General features: G+C 46.5%; 1 protein-coding gene across 7 annotated transcripts in view; it reads left to right on the top strand.

Annotated features, from left to right (window-relative positions):
• PITPNM2 (phosphatidylinositol transfer protein membrane associated 2) overlaps positions 1–18,300 on the top strand; it is a 125,952-nt gene that overhangs the window by 61,849 nt on the left and 45,803 nt on the right. For all 7 annotated transcript variants that reach the window (XM_064522000.1, XM_064522005.1, XM_064522004.1 and 4 more), the window contains 2 exons: positions 666–838; positions 17,130–17,344. In XM_064522000.1, coding sequence (XP_064378070.1) covers positions 761–838; positions 17,130–17,344 — 293 coding nt within the window. In that variant the 5' untranslated portion in view covers positions 666–760. The remainder of the gene's footprint in view (positions 1–665; positions 839–17,129; positions 17,345–18,300) is intronic.

The raw sequence follows: 18,300 nt of genomic DNA, 5'->3' as shown, positions 1-18,300 counted from the left end.
GTTTGATCTTCGGCCATGTTCTTATGCAGCGGGAGTGTAAAAATGAGCCTGGCGTTAACATCAATGACAAGACAAATTTATCCGTAGACTTCTTTGGAGGTGAAAGAGAGCGGATCCCAACAAGACAGTAATTCAGAGTAAAGCAGGGAAGAAAAATATGTTTCCTCAGACCTCCTTGTTAGAATCCAATTGACGCTCTTCATCGTGGTGTTACTGAGAGCTGAGGAAGTCTAATTACTGCCTTTTCTCCCAGCTGAACCAATGTGAGAGGATAAAATCTGATACCTTTGAGCGGATGCATCTCAGGCACGTTGCTGGCATTGGAGAGGGACGCTATTGTTGAGCAACAAAAGCTCTGCCTATTCATTTTGAGCTTTTGTCCCGTCTCTCCCATGGAGATGCTGTTGCATATGAAAGCCTGATTGATACGGTGGCAAAGGTGAGGAGGGTAATAGCTTTGACGGTGTCCCCTGAAGCACAGCGCAACTCTGCTAAAAGATTCTTTTCAATTTGATACCGAGTGTCTTGTAACACCCTAGGTATTCTTCTTTCTCCTATTAAGCTTATTGCTATTAAGAAAAATTAATGTTTTCTTGATAAGATGATCTCCAAGAAGAACGGAAAATAACTGCTTTTCTCTCTCCCTTTCTCTCACTCTCTTCCAGGGATCCTCAATGCATTTGCTTACCATTATTTAAGGAGCCTTTACTAGAAGCTTTTGGATTGTGTTTCTGAGTGGACAGAAGATTTTGTGTTCAAAATGCTCATAAAGGAATATCGTATTCCTCTTCCGATGAGCGTGGAAGAATATCGCATTGCCCAGCTGTACATGATACAGGTCAGTAACGTTTCAGTCCGTCGTGTGGATGGGCGCGGGCTCACGTAGGGCTTCACGTGGAAGAGTGAAGTGTTGCTGAAGAACCAGGTATTTTAAATTTGAGGTTTTCTGGGAAATCACACCTCATGGACAGGCCATCCCTATGAAGGGAAGCACTGAGCCCAAGCACGCGGGCACCTAACCGGGATGTAGGACCACTGCTTCCCAGTTGGGCTGTGGTAACTCCTCGCACCAGCCCCAGCTGCAAAGCAAAGGATCTTGCCCTTCTGCTGGGAAGAAACAGTCTAGTATAAATTTAAGAAGTTAAACCAAAGGTGTAACTTGAATTCAAAAATAAAAAAATCTAGATGTAATATTTTGCTTATGTAGTGCTATGAAACAGATGTGATCAGTTTAGGCAAAGAACTTAGATTATTTTTAATATGTTTCCAAGCACTGATGGGAATTTTTTTTTAATTCCCTGTCCTCAAAAAAGCGTTAATTAAAATGTTGGTTTTGTAACTCAAATTCTCCGTGCCCATCTTTTCCCAGTGTTTGAAATCCAAACAGAAGCTTTTTTAAAAAGGAAATCAATCTGAAGTGTTATTTCATTGTCCCGCACTCTAAAGGAAATTTAAAATGGTCCTAATCCAGCACAGCACGAGTCTAATATTGAGTCTCTCGTAGAACTCCATTTCCTTTGGTGAGGCAAAGCAATGCTAGCAAAGTCACCTTTGGTTTAAGGTCTAAAATGAATTATAAGTAAAACTAAGGAGGAAAAACCCCAAACCAGTAAAGCCACAATACCCCCCTTTCCCCCCATTCCAGCTGTGTTCCTTTTAAGGATTTGCACACTGGGACTTGACTATTAAAGCAGTGTATGGTGTGTGTTTTCCAGGAATAACAATGGAATTCCTTTTTCTGGCGGAACTATAAAATATGCATCATCTTTGTGTGTTTAACCTAAATGCTAGCATAAATTAGTAAACACTTTTCTCAGGAGGCTTCATTTCTGTGTAGCTTTTCCTGAAGCCGTAGCTGAATGTTATTGTAATTATTTTGTCACAACTTTTTCTTCCGAATTTGGCTTAGCTGCTTTAAATAAAGAGCTGGCTGCGGGAAGCAGCGTGTGAGCTCTGCAGACCTCGTCAGTGAGCAGCAGAGCATCCAGGAGCGCGATCCCGTCGAGGAGGGAGCGCCCGCCTGCTTTAACGGCGACGGGTTGCTAATTGGGGAGCGTCTGCGCAAGCCCTGCTGCCAGGCGTAGTGTTTGGCTGCGGAGGACTTGGTCCGTGGGCTGCATTTGCTGTTCGCTTCCAGATGTTCAAATACCTATTTTTATCTAATTAATGCAGAGCACTGGATTCCATTTTATTCACTTGACAGTGATTCTAGCTGTATTGTAACATGAAGGACTAGACGAGCCCGTAGGGTTTAATGCAAGGGGAGATTTACTGGCCCAGCAAACTGCTGAAGAGAAACTACCCCTCTGAGTCGGTTCAGCCCTGCTTCGTGTCTGCCCTCATTTTCTGGTGCACTGATCTGCAGCAGAGTGAGGCTTCCTCCGGGCCGCGTGTGCTGGAAGGGGATGCTGAGGCCGATCTCCAATGCTCTCTGCTTACCCGGGAGCAAACTGGCAGCGCTGGATCTTCCCAAGGTCCAGGTAGTCTAGGGAAGCGTATGGCCAGCTCAGGGACTTTGTTCCGGTATGTGAACGTGTAGTCCAAGAGGAAAAACTAGGTGTACTTTAGCTTGAAAATACTTGTCTTTGCTCAAAGGCATTTAAACAAACAGCTTAGGATAGAATATAGTGTTTATATTCTGTTTGTTGGTGTTCGATAGGGATCTGCTTCAGCTCCTGCTGAAATTCGTGGAAAGATTCCTGCTGACTTCAATGGGAGCTTTTCCTAGACCATGTTACCAAAAGTCCTTTTTCTTCAGTTTGATTTGAAAGTACAGGCTTTGTCTTTGAGGCAGAAGCAGTCGGGAGCATGACTTCTGTTCTTCTGAAAGAAGGAAAAGATGCTTCGTGTCTCTCCTTTTAATTATTTTTCCTCTTGAATGTGTAGGGATGCCACAGGAGAAGCAAGCTCTGTGCATCGAGCCTGCTTAGAGGACTGCAAGCTGAGATCTCCGTATGCAACAGCTGCGTAGAGACATTTCTTAGAAATCTTTAAATCATTCTGTTCTACATGTTTCAGCCAAAGTAGCTCCCGGGAAGAGCTGTTCTTAAGAGCAAAAGGTCCATTTCAGAGCCAGTTGTGTACGGTGTTGGTGTGATTATTGCTGGAGATGCTAATCAGCCCGGTCCTGTAGGAGACAGTTTTCCAGCAGCGTAAAAGGAGATGTGGCGTATGCTCCGCAAGCGGTTCAGAGAGTCTTAAGCACATACATGGAGTTGAGCACTTGTTTAACTTCAAGCTCATGAGTAAAGTTCCTGTCCGACTCTGAGCCAGTTATAAAGCTGCTCTTCAAGAGCAAACCAATCGTTGTCTCGGATTTGCAGGTCCTCCAAGCTAAAGTTCTCCACAAGGACCTTCTCACCTGGGGAGGGAAGCGATTGCCCTGTGCAGTTGCTTTAGGGACACTTTCTGCAGAAGTGGTGCCCCAAAGCCATGTGAGTGTGGATTTTCAGACTGGAGCCATGGTGTCAGTGACCTCTTTTTCAAGCACGTTTACATTGGGGTTTCTGTCTTTGTAGTGGAAGGTCCTCCTCTCACCATGAGAGAACAGCCCCTCTCCTGGTTAAAGACTTATGTCAAATCCAATGGAAATTTTTGTTAAGCAACATCACGTCCAAGTAGCAAAGGATCCTTCCTCGGAGCCAAGCCAGGCTGCACTCATATTTACCTTGTTTACTCGATGGGAGAATAAAAAATGTGCGGTGTATGGTCCAGCATCTCCATTCTTATTTCTCGGAGCCACTAGGCAGGCAAGACAGGCAGTAAATCATTGCGTGCATGCCCGTGTTGCTCTAATTCCTCCGATGCCTAAAATTCCCAAGGCTGGATCCTCACTGGAGTCCAGAGCTCTGAAAGCTGAGGTGAATGGACTGCTGCTTTTCTTCTGGTGAGGGCAATGGGGAGGGGAGAACAGCAAGTCCCTGCGGTATTGCTTTCTGCTAGCTTCTGAAATATTATCTACAGGGACACTGGTTTCAGTACTTTAAGCAGCACTTAGATTCTTCCGTAAATAAGTTAATTTTACATTACAGCAAAGGGCTTAATGTACCTTTGACTTGCTTGCAGCCTGGCAGATCTGAACGGAATTGTTTTTCTCTATTGAATTTTAGACTATCAATATCAGTATTTTCATGGGGAAACCTCTTGCGCAGTGTTGTCAACATGTTCGGACCGGGCGTCCTTGCTGCATTAGCCACAGAGCAGTTTGGTCTTAACCCTTCGTGCGTGTGGAAGAGCTTTTGCATCATTGCTGCGTTTTTCTCTCTTTCACTACCCAAATTAAAACATACTAATTTTTATATCTGGACTCAAGAATCGGTGATCTTCCTTTGTTCTGGTGTGAGGCGGATGGAATCAGGCAAAATATTTCAAGACAGAAATCCTCCTCAGTTCCTCTTTTCTAGGCAATAGTTTTGTAGGGTAACTTGTGTATTGGTTTCACGCGTTCATTTGATTTCACTTCACCCGTTCACTGATATTCGCTCTTTGAAACGAGCCACCTCCATTCCAGTACAATTGCAGCAAGGATTAGTTTGTTCTCTGTAAGTAACTGGTGATGGTGGTAGCCAGCACCAGTTTGGTACATGAGACACTTGTGTTGCCTGCTGCTGACACTTTCCTGCTTTTTTTTCTTAAAGTCTGTATGTGCACACACACATTTAAAAGCCTGTCCTGCTTCCAGGGTAAGAGAGGCTCTCACCCGGAGGAAAGCGCTGGCAGTGGAGACTGAAATGAGTTTCCTGAGGCACAAACCACTTTGAGGGGCCCGTTCAAAGCATCGGTAGGGATTTTCTTTCTTAGTGCAGCAATACTGACCTGAGGACCGTAAGGATGGTGTAATGGATGTCTTCTCTGACCTTGTTCATCACATCAAAACCCTGTGCAATTTCTCTGTCTCTGCAAGGTCTTTGAAGCCTATCAGGCACAAAGGATAGGACAATTCTGTTTTTCCTCTGTGATACTTAAAATAGAAGTTATTAAGTGGTCTCTTAATTCTTCCTCTTCAGGTGTCTTGCATAGATGTTTCTCAACAGCTATCCTTTCCTGTAATGCTTCTCCTTCTCTTGTGTGTTTAGCAAACTTACCTTTACTGATGTGCTTCTCCCTTACTCTCCAGAACAACACACGTTTTACTGTTATGTCTCTTTGGCTTGTACGAGCTTGTATGCCAAGATTTGAATGCATTTGTCAGAAAGATCAGTATGTTATTAGACAGAGGTCAATCCATTCGTCATTGCAATACTGCTCGTTACTGCGGTCCAGTACGCCGTGGGATTCAGAGGGACCGTTGCCCTTCTGCCCCTTAAATAAGAAAAGAGAATTTGTCCTGTTATTAAATCTTACTTTTAAGTCAGTGTGCATAGCTTACTTTCTCTGTTGTAAATAACTTTGGTCCCTTCTTGCTCCAAGCAGTTTTTGCCAAGTACTTGTGACCTTCGTCCGAAGACAGTGCTTTAAAAATATTCTTCTGGACATAGGGATTGCCTTTTGAGGATGAGGGTTATTTTAAGCTGCTGCATCATCCTTGTAAGCTAATAATGGTAATACTTTGTCATTTAGCGCTTTGAGGGTCCATGCCTGGAAGGACTCTGGCCTCTATTTGTGGCCATCTGCTAAAGATGACATGTCTTCTGCTAAGCACCGTATGCTGAACGCAGGCAGGGTCCTGGGAGCTGAGGGCTCTTCTCATCTTTTGACATGAGCCTCTCTTCTGCAGTCCCTCAGGGCTTTCCATTGATTGCCTTTTCTGAAAAATCGGAGCGCGTTTCCAAGCACGCTGTGCTCCCCGGCGTAGCTGCGGACGGAGTCCTGCAGCCGCTTCCCTCCCTGCCCAAGGAGCGCGATTGCTTGGTCGTCTCTCTTGGCCCTCCGAGCCCTGCGCTAGCCTGTTCGTTCCTCCTGCGTAGCTCTCGGGTAGAGCCTCTGAGAACAGACTCCTCAAATGCGCTTCGTGGTGGTAATTCTGGATGCCGTGTCCTGATATCTCGGTGCAGGAGTCGTGTCCCTCAAGCTGTTAGCTGCACTTGGTGCTTGCCAGCAGGCTCAGCAGATGGTGAAAGATTGATTGAGTGGGGGAAAACAAACTAACCCTTCATCTCTGGATCCTGAAGAACTGGATGGCTGATTATTTTTGTTTCATTTGCAGATGCCTTGGCAATCTGGACAGATAGACATGTGTGCTTTAATTTTCAGAGCATCTGACATGCTGCTGACTGCTCTGGAGACCCTGGAAGATGCACAAGTCTCCTAAGAGCAAAACCCTGGTCTGAGGGTTTTCAGGCTGTTTCTATGCTGCAGCATTCAAACCCTGTGACTTCTAGGTCCTCTCTTGCTCCTCTAGTTTTTATAACCTTTTCTTTGTGGTCGCAAGCACTAGCATCCTTCTGAAAGAGCAGACTGAGAGCCTCACAGCTGCTTAGCTCTGGGAGCAGGGGAGGTGCGTTCAGTGTGACCAGACTTGCAGTCAGGTTTGCGGGGTTCGACAGTGACCTCCATATGGGTTGGCACTCTGGAAAACCTTACAAAAATAGCAAGCACATCTTTTTTGCATTTGTTTGTTTGTTTGTTTCTTGTTTTGTAGTCCTTATCTTGGAACAGTTCTTGGACTGGCTCTTAATCCTTACCTGGCAAGAGAGGATTAATTATACAGTAATGAGCTATGCTGTCTTGAGATCTACCTCTCTCTCTCACACACATTAAAACAAAACTGAATGAAACTCAGATGAGGTTACAATACAAATGTGGCTTTAAACTTCAGATTTGCACTGGTTTTAATACAAGGTGCAGCACTGGCAATCTTACCGTGCTTGCGGCCGTCCAAAAAAATCCTTTTTTTTCCTCCCCCTTCTTTTTTAAATTCTTATGAAAGAAAATGTCTGACCTAGATAGCTGTGGACAAAATCTTGACTATTGACCTGGATTTGGTCCTCAGGGTTCATAGACTCAAAGAGAAATAATGAATTGGCTTGAGGCATTAGGAAACCTGTGGGGGTTTCCTTAGGCTAGTCCTCCAGTATTTTGGTATATAGCCTGTTGTTAATGAACAGTTGCGGTCGGTTCCTAAAATGCCAGGGTTGCAGTCGGGATCAGACTTGATCCAAAACACCCTGAGCTGAAATATCATCCCTGACTCATGGTATAATAACAGGCAACTTGCTTTACCTCCCTGTGCGTTGGGGCAGGAATCCGCCTGGCCGTTGTCTGGGCAAGAGTTTATATGTGAAAAACCCATTTAAAGGCAGAGAGGGAAGGAAATACTCTTATTAAAGTAGAATGAAATACTGAGCTGGAAGTGTCGCAGACATTTTGAAGGATGGAGCATGCGGCATAAACAAGTTTGAGGTATCTCCATAATAAAGTGATTCCTAATTCGGGTGCCTCCGGCACATGGAGCCGCGGCTCTGCCGGAGTGTGGCTGGGCGTCTTCGTAAGGCGGCGTGATTAATGAGCGGCCGTCACAGTGGTTCTCTTAACGCTGTAAATTATTTATAGTCCCGCACAATTGATTGTCTCCAAAATAACCTGGTATTGTACAAACAACTTCATTAATATCTAGGCCTGATTGTGAATAACGCAGCACATGTGATATTTGTACAGATTGATGCTGCACACCTCCGTACTCTGTCTTGCGAGAGTCTGCTGCTGACAGCCTGTCCTGCCTTCAGTATTTTTATTTAATTTTATTTTTTTAGGATGCATTTTACATTGACAGCCAAAGCAGCTGAGAGCGATGGCGAGGTTGAGCGCCGTCCCTTCGCCGGGGCAGCACCTCCTGTGCCACCAGCCCTGTGCTGCTCCTGCTGCCTGGGGGTGCTGCAGGATTTGGGGCCGGAAACCTGGAGGAAGGAGGTTCTCGGGGTCGTCCCTGGGCGTACGGCGATGGGGTGGAAGGCCGAGGGCGGCTGTGAAGCCTCGTGCGCCGATCGCTGTCCGCCTGACTCGAACTAACCTCCCTTTGCTGCACGAGTATCGACACCAGCCCTTGGTGCATTATTACCTTTTTTTAACAGCTCTAATTGGATTAAAATAGCTTTGCGTCATGCGTGAGGATGCATGTTAGCGCGCAGAGGGCACCGGAAACCCGGCGGTGGGCACCATGGTTACTGGTGACATCACTTGCTTCGCTATCAGCAGCGATGATTTGTGCGCGGCGCTGAAGCCGACGGAAGATGGCCTGAGCTAAACCCGGCGGATTGCTGATGCAGTCGCGTTGCCATGGAAACGGATGGTGCAGCTTAAAGTTGCCTGCATCCCTAATGCACATGGCACAAGCGAAAACATGGTCCTACGGCGTCCACACCTCCTAAACGGACACGGACAGGCTTACTGGAGGCGACGGGAGATGCCATTGCAGTTAAACTTGGTTTACCGTTTAGGTGGTGCCAGCTTAACTGTGCGTGATGAGGTATCGTAGGCTTTGAATTTGGGTAGTAAGAACAACGCTGGGAAGAGCCTAGCTGTCCTCCGGCGGTGTTGTTGCTGAAGGACTGTCAGTCCCGTTTGATGGGGATTGCTTTTGATCTGTGCTATACGCAGTGCGGGCTCAAAAGCACAACTAAAACCCATCCCTCTAGGGGAGCAGGGCTCCTAGCTCCTGCCTGCCTCCAGATTGTCTCTCTGATATAACCGTTAAGCCTTGACACAGGAATCGGGAAGCTCATGTCCCTTCCTTGTTTGAGGGCTGCTAGGTGTCTATGGGCTGTTCTGTTGTCTCTTGGTGAAAACCCTACTGAAGCCTGCAGAAGAAGGTTGCCTCACAGGTACGATGCTGAAATGGGGCTCGGAGGGTCTGGGTTCAAGCGTAGCCCCGCCAGCAGCTCTGTGTCTTCAGGTTTCCTTCCCCCTCTCTGAAACGGTGCTCGCTTGCTGAGGCCGGGTGTCTGCTGCGTTGAGAGGCGCTCAGTACAAAAGCCCTTTGACCGACAGCAAAAAGTCTTGTGCACTTTCCTGCTTTAGCAATCTAATGCATTAATAACAATACTTTTTTTTTTTAAATTTAATTCCTGTAACTTCCTGTTTGCTCTTAGAGCGCATTAGGTGCTGATCAAATTACGTCAGTTTTGATCTGATCAGAAGTTCTGCTTCTTGGCTTCTGTAGGAGTGGAATAGGTACCATCTCCCCCGCTCCTTTCCTTCCTCACGCTCAAGCTCTCTCCTCAGATATCAGCCTAATTACGCTGATAAAATTTTAATTAGATGTTTCAGGTCCTTGATGACACACACACTTGGAAAAAAAATGGTTTGAGATGCATGACACAACTATACTTTTAGGGTAAAGCGGCGTTTTGTTTTCATAGTGGAAGACCTGGGTTTTGAGTACCTGCAGGAAACGCCGGCCGCGGTGCCTGCTCCATCCGCTAATCCGTGTCGGCAGACGGGAGGTTGTGGTGGTGAAAGCAGATTGCTCGTAATGAATTAGATGTCAGTTCAAATGATCAAAAAGGGGTAGTTAACGAAACACAGAGCTGAGTCATACCACAGCAAGCGACGGCTGAAGATGGAGAGGGTACACCCGTGTGCACGCACACCGTCGCTGTGCGCGTTGTCGGTGCACAAAAATCCTATGCTGGCAAAATGTGTTAAAAATAAACCGTGCTGTTAGTTTGGGGACCTTTAGGTATTTTCCAGCATCTCCATCGATAGCCTTCTGGTTTTAGGTGCTGTTGAATTCTGGCTTGCAGCAACCCTGGCTGAAACTGTGCGTCTGTCGCTGTGCTGTTTTATCTGCGGTGCTTGAATGCTGGTGCAGCCACGATAAGCCCAGATGCATGGCAGAGGCTGAAGGGCTGCATTGCTTATAACCTCTCCCAGCATTTCTGTAAAAGATTACTGAATCTTTTCAATTTTTAAGCGTAGAAGTTGGAAGGGGAGGAGAGGATTTAATTTCCTACCAAAACTTGATATTTGGCTTGTGCAACTTAACTGCAGAGTAATGGGGGGGGAACCTCTGAGGGTTGGGGTTTTGCCTGTAGTTTCTCCTGGGGGCAAGAGGGGAGAAAGATGCTGTAAAATAGATATCCTTCACACTACACACGTGCGGTGTCCCAGACGGTTGGAGAGGGACAAATCTTGCACCAGCCGTGGGCTAACTGGTGCCTGTCAGCACGTCTCGCTTCCGCTCTTGCCCGGCATCGCACGGGGAGGAGGTGGTGACGGCTGGTGGGCAGCTGCCCAACGCCCAGCAATTTGGGCTTCCTGTGGTTCCCAAAGGACAGGTCTGCTTCTGGGGTCTTCCTTGGCCCTTGTGGTAGCTGCAGCATCCAAAACAATAAAATCACCGTACCTGGCCCTGGAGAATGTTTTCTCAGCCTCTCTTGCCGCAGCAGCGTGAGCAAGTATGTTAGCAGGATCCTCTGGGGAAATGTGCTGTCATGTTCTTGTTCAGCAGATACATAGATGCCTTTCTTTGCTGTGGTTGTCAGTTGAAGCCATCTACCAGCCATAAATTCTTAATATCCATATCTGTTTCTAAATGGGATTAAAAAACTCTAAGACTTAAGTGTTATTTTAATGGATTCTCCCAGAAGAATTTGTCTGGACTATCAAAGTATCCCACTGCCAAATGGGAGCTGGAGCAACGTGGAGAAAAAGAAATCTTCTGGTTATTGTTCTCAGACAATGATTTTTGTCCTCATTATTTATGGACAATGGGTCTGCCAAGCACAGTGCTGTCAGTCTTCATAATTTAAACAATCTCAAGTCATTACTCTCATGTGGCGTTGAAGTAGGCTGCTGTTACTGCATAAATGTCTTGCAATGATGCACCAGGAAACTTCACTGTGAAACGAAAGCGTGTCAGCCCCTTGTAATCACTCTCTAATATATTTAGATTGAGTTGAACTGTAAGTCATAATCAGTAGTAAACAAGATAAGACTATAGCTATGTCTATTTTAGAAAGCTAGAGCAATGCCTGAATCGCCTATTATCACCGTGCAGCCTACCCTGTTTTACCATTCTCCACAATAGAGTTGCTTTGCTCAAAGTAGTAGATGACAATACAAAAAACTGAAATGGAAATGAAGCCATTGAACTATTTGCAGCTCCACCGTGGACTTTGCAGACCTTCTGTATGTCTGGCCTGGCGTCCGTGTGCAGCGTGTGCTTTACTCTGGGCATGAAATACAAGGAGGAGGGTAGTGCCGGTGTAGGAGAATACTCTTCTCAGCGTTCTTCTGAGTCATATTGAAAAATAACTGGAAAATACAATAGTATTATGTTTGCCGATTGCCGAGAAAGGCCTTCTGTTGGGGTCATACTCAGCTGATGGCACAGCACAGGAGTCGTCTCGATTCGGCTCCTATCAGGAGGAGGAGGATGGTGCCTTTCTTGCAGCGCTTTGAAGGGAGTAGGTGCAGGCGGTTGGCGCGGACGCACGCTGCAGCCTGTGCATCCTCATGCCCTGGTACGTGCCCTTGCCGTGCAACAACCGGGGAACCGCGTGGTTGCTTTCAGCCAGATGTTCAGAGATCGGGATAAGTTCAAGCATTCAGCGTTGTGCAGATTTAAACCTGGTTGGCAGTAGCCTTCTTTCTCCCTGTTCCCCTTTCGTGCACCTCTGAGGAGTTGCCTGGTAGATGCCCAGTGGTCTGTGGGCCACAGGTTTTAAACCGTTTTCTTCTGTGGACTGTCCGTTACTTCTGCAGGCTGCACGGCTGTCCATCGCTGCATGTTACCTACTGAACACTGAACCTACAAGTGCAGGTGCAGCTTGGACAGGCTCAGGTGTGGCCTGCAGAACCTTGTTGGATCTGAGTCACTTTGTAAACCCAGAATAGCTGAAGCTTGGTGAAGAGCTTTCAGTGACTGGGAGAGGTGTGATTAGTGTTTCTTTTAGTTCACCAAAAAGACTCTGTTTATAGGAGTTCCTGGTGCTGAGAACTGGCCCATCAGACCAGGATGGGAACGCACCTAGTCTTCCTTGCAGAAGTCCACCTTTGCCCTGATCGGAGCAGAATTGGGAAAGATAGGATACGTGCAGGGTTCGGCACTGTCACCCTGTTGTTTGGAAAGAGAAGACCATAAACCCTCTCCTCGTGGAGATGCTGGCTGTCTACAGCCTGAGGAGGTGAACAGTGCTTAGCAGCTGCTGCAATCCACGTTTTTCTAATAAGGAAACCACCGGTTGGTGCTGGAAACGCTGCAGTTTGCTGCCTGTTATCTGACACTTGGTCTCTTAAGCAAGCAGAGCACTACCTGGATCGCTGGCCTGGTGTGGGGCCAAGGGACCAACACTGGGACTGTGTGGCTGGTTAACATCACTCAGGCAAATCAACGGCAGAGCTGTGAAAAGAAGTCACTTTAAAAATAAAGATCCAAAATTGTCAGGTCTGGCAACGAGCATCCCGACTACCAAAGTCTAGAGGCAAAACAGCAAAACCAGAAGTGTAGAGATGAGTTTAATTTCCAAAGCCTGTTGGCTTCTGTGTTTCTCCCGCAGATGCCTAAGGCCCATCCTCGCTGTCTTGCTTATCCAGCGTTGTGTGCGCTTGTCCTGTAAGAAGCTGCTCTAAGTGCACAGCTCCTGCGGCTATACTGAGCCTCCTCAAATTGTGGGGTTTCTGTTGCCAGCAATGATAATTCCTTTTCTGAGCTGTACGCCATTAGAAAAGCCTAAGAGCTTCATGTAATCACCTGGTGCCATTCAGCTCTGCCGGGACGGTTTGCTGAGCTGGGGCTTTGCAAGGTGAGGTCCGTGCTGGTAGCGAGTGCCTTTCTCGCTGGGAAAGGGGATGGGAGACCCGAGAGCTGATCCCACCTGTGTGTTAGCGGAGGGCTTTGTTTACAGCCGTTTGTCCCCTGTTGTGAAGGGCAGATGATAAATGGGGTTGGGCTAGCCCCATGTTTAAGTGACGTTCATGGGAATTATTCATTCTGTGATTGTTATGGTGAGGTCATGTGCTGTGTCCCATGCTATGCCGCTGTGCCAAGAGATTTATTTTAGTAGAAGCCTTTAAGTAACTGGCATTCTTGCTAATCATGGTGCATCTGCTTCTCTGGGTTCCCTGTTATGAGTAATTTAATGCTATTACTTTAGCTAGAAGGGATCTGTGTCACCATCTGTCCTGGAAAGCTATTGATGGGGCTGTGCAGAGCATGGAGCATCGTCGGCGGGGGAGAGGGAGTTCTAAAGGGATGACTGGATTTCCCGTTGTAATACAATATAAGACGGTTTACTGTGATTACAGCTTAGATAACTTGCATATAAAGGCTGTTAGCTACGCTCTGATTTTGTTGAGGACCATTCCTCAGATATTTATAGATTGAGAAGATATTGTTATCAGCTGGTTCCGGGTAGCAATAGCACAGCTAACGTGCTAAAGAAAAGCTCCCTTTTGTAGGGGTATGGGTCTACAAAGCTGAAAGCTTAAAGACTGACCCTAAAATACCTGCACATCTGCCACTCCCAGCAGTCAGATACCGTTTGGAGAGGGCTTGCCGGACACCTTTCAAGCCAAATGTTTTCCTAATCAACGGTTATTTTTTAATTGTTGTTTGCAGACCGCTTCCCTGTAACAGGCGCTCTCCGTGCTCTAGCTGAGTCACTATAGACGAGAAGAGGCTATATGGTTGAAAAGCAAATTGCTCTTCACTCCCCTAAGTGGGGTACTTTCACGATACCACTTAGGTGCAGAGCATCCTCCTGGTCTGTCAAGTGTGTGTTGCTGAGGTATTTATTTTTTTGTCTGAGAAATGTATTTACTTTTTGTTTTTATGACTGGTTAGTAATTGTACGGTTTGTGCTCCAACCTGACCTGTCAAGTCCTTCCCGACCTTCCCGTGGCTGCGTAGCCTTCTCTGCAGGCTAATGGGGACGCGTGGGAGCAGTCAGGGCTGCGGAGGGGCTTTGCGTGCGTTTCTCATGTAGAGTTTTATGTGGTCGTACTGTCCTTCCCAGCAGTAAGCCTTGTGTTGCTTTGAGTACAGATTGGCCTGACTCAAAATCCTGGCTCAAAACAGCTGGAAAGATTGTTTGAGATACGAATTCTACAGTTCAGATTTTTGTCATGCAAAGCATTTTGTCATGCAGCTCTTATTTCAGAATAATCTAAGAAAACGGTCTTGTTATACCTATTGTATCTTATGCAGATAAGTGACAAGCAGGGAGAACGAATTGGGCCAAAACTTGCTCAAGGTTTGCAGCTGGGTGAAAGAGGCCGCGTGTGCTGGGGCTGGTCATCTGGAAAGCCTGAAGGAGGAAGCATGCTCTGCACCCAGATGGGCTTTGTGGTCTGGTGGAGCTGCAGAGAAGTCAATAAAATAACCAGAACTCTGCCCTGGGATGCGGACCGACTTCCCCAAAGAGCTTCAGTGAACTTGTGTCTTTCCCTTCTTCCTCCCCCTCCGAGGGTTGGGATGCTAATGTCGTAGCGCCTGTCGCAGCTCCGGCAATCAGACGCCTCTATCTGAAAAGCTAACTCAGTGCTAGCGTTACCAGGGCATGTGGAAAAGCTGCTTATGGAAATATTCACGTAAAGCAAAAATTGGCCGATATTGCAGGTTCAGCGGCGTTGTAGCCCTACGATAAGAAGCAGGCAACTTGCTTTCGTGCAGAGAGATTTTGTCAAAACTGACTTAATGAGGGAGGAAAAGCAGAGGACGTCGGTGTTTGCTGTGTGCCTGGGTAGTGCTGCTGCGAGGCTTCGAACCGGGAAGGGTTTTGTCCGCGTGGCATCCCTTCCGGGCAGGCTGTTGCAGTTAGCGGCCTCTGCATGTCCGAAAGGGACGGCTGCTCCCCAAGCAGGTCAGACGTCCTCCGAGCTAGCTCATCCCTCAGCCCAGCTCTGGCCCCGTAGTGCATAAAAGAAGTGAAATTTGGTTTTTTTTCTGAACTGCTTCAAGGGTAAACTATTTCTTCTTTTGTTGGAAAATCGTCATTTTATGAAATAAAGCCTATGCAGAGATCAAGGATGCTTCATCCCCGAAGAGGGGCAGTATTCCCGAGGGCAGGGATCGTAGCAGGTCTGCTCTGGGGCGGAGGGGCTCGGCAAGCACGCGCGGCCGTTTGCCCCAGCTCCGGGCTCCCCTCGGGGAGAAGCCGTAGCGCACAGACCGGCAGAGCCTGCGTGGTCTTGCCTCGAGCGCTGGCCTTTCAGCTCCTCAGATCGACCAAATTGGGGAGAAAACTCCTGCCTCCTGCAGAGCTGTCAGGGGAAGGCAAGCCAGAAGATGCTGTTCAGACATAGCTCAGTTGTAGCTGTGAAAAGAAGTATATGGAACTGCATGCTGCTACCAAGGAGAGAGCCTGAAGGCTTTTTTCCTCCAGTTTCATGTCAACCATGGCTGTAAAAGCAGGTTGAATCTTCAGCGTTTTGGTTTCCCGATGCGATAAAAATGTTTGTAAATCTGTGGGCAGTGTCTGTCTGTGCAGGCCAGGCTTGGCATGGTCCTCAGAGATGCTGAGACCACTCAGTGCTGGGGATTTCTCTTGAAGCTGAAAGACTCCTGGATATGTTTGGTTCAAAACAAGGGCTTTAGATCTGGCATTGCTGGTCACCATGCAATCCAGAATGGTGGTTTTAAATCCAGCTGCTGTATGACTCTACATGTGGTAATTTGGCACAAAGAGAATCCATATTTCCTTTGCTTATGATTGCCCTGTGCTTCTGCCGTCTAATAAAACTCTAGATCTCCGTAATTCCTATCAACTGCTCAGCCCAGACGCCGTGCTGTTATTCTGTCTGACACGTTCGATATGCCTGCTGGGTCCCTGCTTTTTCTGAGACTTTTGAATTAACTAGATTTTTGGGTCATCAAGATTATTTAATGTTATTGTCATAAATATTTGTACAGGACTTGGCCAGTGCTTATATAAGAACTGAAAGACAGTAATTTTTTTTAAGAGGTTGTGTGTTTTAATGAACTGCCAGCTGAATGTTTGATGTAAACTTTAGAAAAAGTGCTTCTCTTTTCCTATAGTATTGCAATTTGTGGAGTGGGAGAAAAACTGAATATTTAGATTTGTCAGTTGTTTAGATTTGTCAGTTACAGCTGTTTAAACTTAAAATCACTTGAGAGTTATTTAGAAGTAAATATCCCTCTTTTAAGTAGTTGTGTTGCTTATCATCCTGCCTTCAAGAGAAAAGCCGATCTCTTGCATCTTACTAATCACTTTCTGCTAAACCACGTTTTCTTCAGCGTTGTTTGTATGCAAAAAAGAAAAAGCTGCTATTGTATTGCTTTTTGCAGTTGATTCTTGCAGTAGTTTCCAATTTGTTCTTAATTGCCACAGTATTGTCTTCTCAAACACAAACAGTAAACTCAAAATACTAACAATATGAATCTGTTGTTTGGAAATAGTGAATGTTATACATCATTGTATCTGCTGAAACGTGTTAGAAATGAGCAAATATTTGGTTTGTCTCTAGCTCTTAGAAGCACAGAATTTTGGGGGATTTTTTTGTTTTGAAGGAATTTTTGCCAGGTTTCTCAATGAGGGACAGTACTACAAATAAGCCAAAATACGGAGGCTGCCAGAGGGTGCTGTGTGCATTCTGGCGAACTTGGGTTATTTCTTCTGAATATCTTAATTAGCAGAGCATCGTCTTCAAGCTGTTCTTGGAGAGCTGCTGCCCTGCCAGACCACAAGCAACGAACCCCCAGATACCGTGATTTTAGGTCACAGAATACAGTCGTTAGGACTGTGACGTTGCACTGAGTATGCGTGTGGTTCTTCACGCTGATATTATACCACAAGAATGTGCCAAGTGTGACAAAGTCCCCTTCGCCATGACAGCTGCTGTTTTGAAAGCCTTTTGTGCTGTTGGGTTGTTCAGAGCCGTGCGTAGCCTGTTGTGGGAGCGGGAATTGAGGTGGTGTTAGATCTCCATTTAAACCATCTCTTAGTTTTAGAGGTGTCCAGCTACAGAGCTTTACTTTGGCAGGTCTCTAACAAGTCAGACCTGCGTTCCCGTGCCGGCCAGATGAGCCATGAAGTCTCTCCCAGTTCTGATCTCTAGGTCTGGTAACCTTAGTGCCGGGGTGCTGCTGCGGTTCTGCACAGCGCTGATGGCTGTATGAAATTATACTCCACAGAGGTCCTAGAAACCATCTCCACTGTTCGTGTGCTTCAAGATCTAGGGATTTACCATGTACTGAAGAATTAACTGTGGTGTTATGTCTTCTCTTCCAGAAAAAGAGCAGAGAGGAGACATGTGGGGAAGGCAGCGGAGTGGAGATCCTGGAGAACAGGCCCTACATGGACGGCCCGGGAGGCAACGGGCAGTATACTCACAAAGTGTACCACATTGGTATGCACATACCCAGCTGGTTTCGGTCCATATTGCCCAAGGCAGCGCTGCGCGTCGAAGAGGAATCGTGGAACGCGTATCCTTATACGAGGACAAGGTAACGTTTGTCACAACGTCCAGAAGCGTTCCTCTACTTCAGAGGATTTGGTGTCACTTTGTGTGACAGTGGCGTCTCCTACATCTTCAATAACATCCTTTAGAGCAATTGTGGGGTCAAGTCCTAAAATTCTTACCAGTGCTTAAACCTCAGGAGCGCGAGCGTTGCCTGAGCTGCCTGCGTAAGTACTTCAGAACTTGTAGCTGGTTGCTCTAAGATGTGAGCCGTTTTGCTCATCAGAGCGTGGGAAATCTTGAATAGATTTTTATTTAGTCTTGTATCCTGCACTGCACGTTCTACTTAACGTTACAGGTATCTGCTAGCTCGGTGAAGCTAGATTTAAATGTGCATGGTGATGGGAAGGTTGTCATGTTGAACGCCGTCAAGTAAAACAGGATTCATTTGTTCTAGGTGGGAAAGTGTGGGGAGAGAAAAATCTTAAAAGAATATAAAACATGGGAAGTTTTCTGGTGCTGCTGTTCTGGGGACTTTCTTACTGGCATTTAGCTGGAAAATAACAAACCTACACCCTATGGCCTTTACCATGAGAAAGGGAGAGAGCCAGAAGCTCCCCGGAGCTCTCTGGGACCTCCTTGCTTCAGCTGATTTCGTCTGGGAGGGCTTCACATACCCTGGAATAAACAGTACGGGATCTTCCTGTATGCCCATCACTTTGGTTTAGAGCACTTGCCATAGTCCAGGCTTACAAGGGTGATGTTGCTGTCAGCCTTTATAAGAAAAGGCTGTAATGAATGTGTTGGTTTCATCAGAAATCTAGAAAAGTTGCATAGTTTTATTTTTGCTGGCCTCTGCTAATGACATGAGTTTGGGGAAGGGCGGGAGGTGTGTGACTGTACGAGCAGTTGCTCATGACCATAAATAACGGAGCTATCTGATTTTCATGTGATCAGAGCCCATTTTCTGTCTGATTTTTGATCCTCTCGAAATGCCCACAA

This window comes from Dromaius novaehollandiae, chromosome 17 (assembly GCF_036370855.1).
Source record: "Dromaius novaehollandiae isolate bDroNov1 chromosome 17, bDroNov1.hap1, whole genome shotgun sequence".
NCBI classification, from domain to species: domain Eukaryota; kingdom Metazoa; phylum Chordata; class Aves; order Casuariiformes; family Dromaiidae; genus Dromaius; species Dromaius novaehollandiae.
This window is presented reverse-complemented; position numbering and strand designations above follow the sequence as displayed.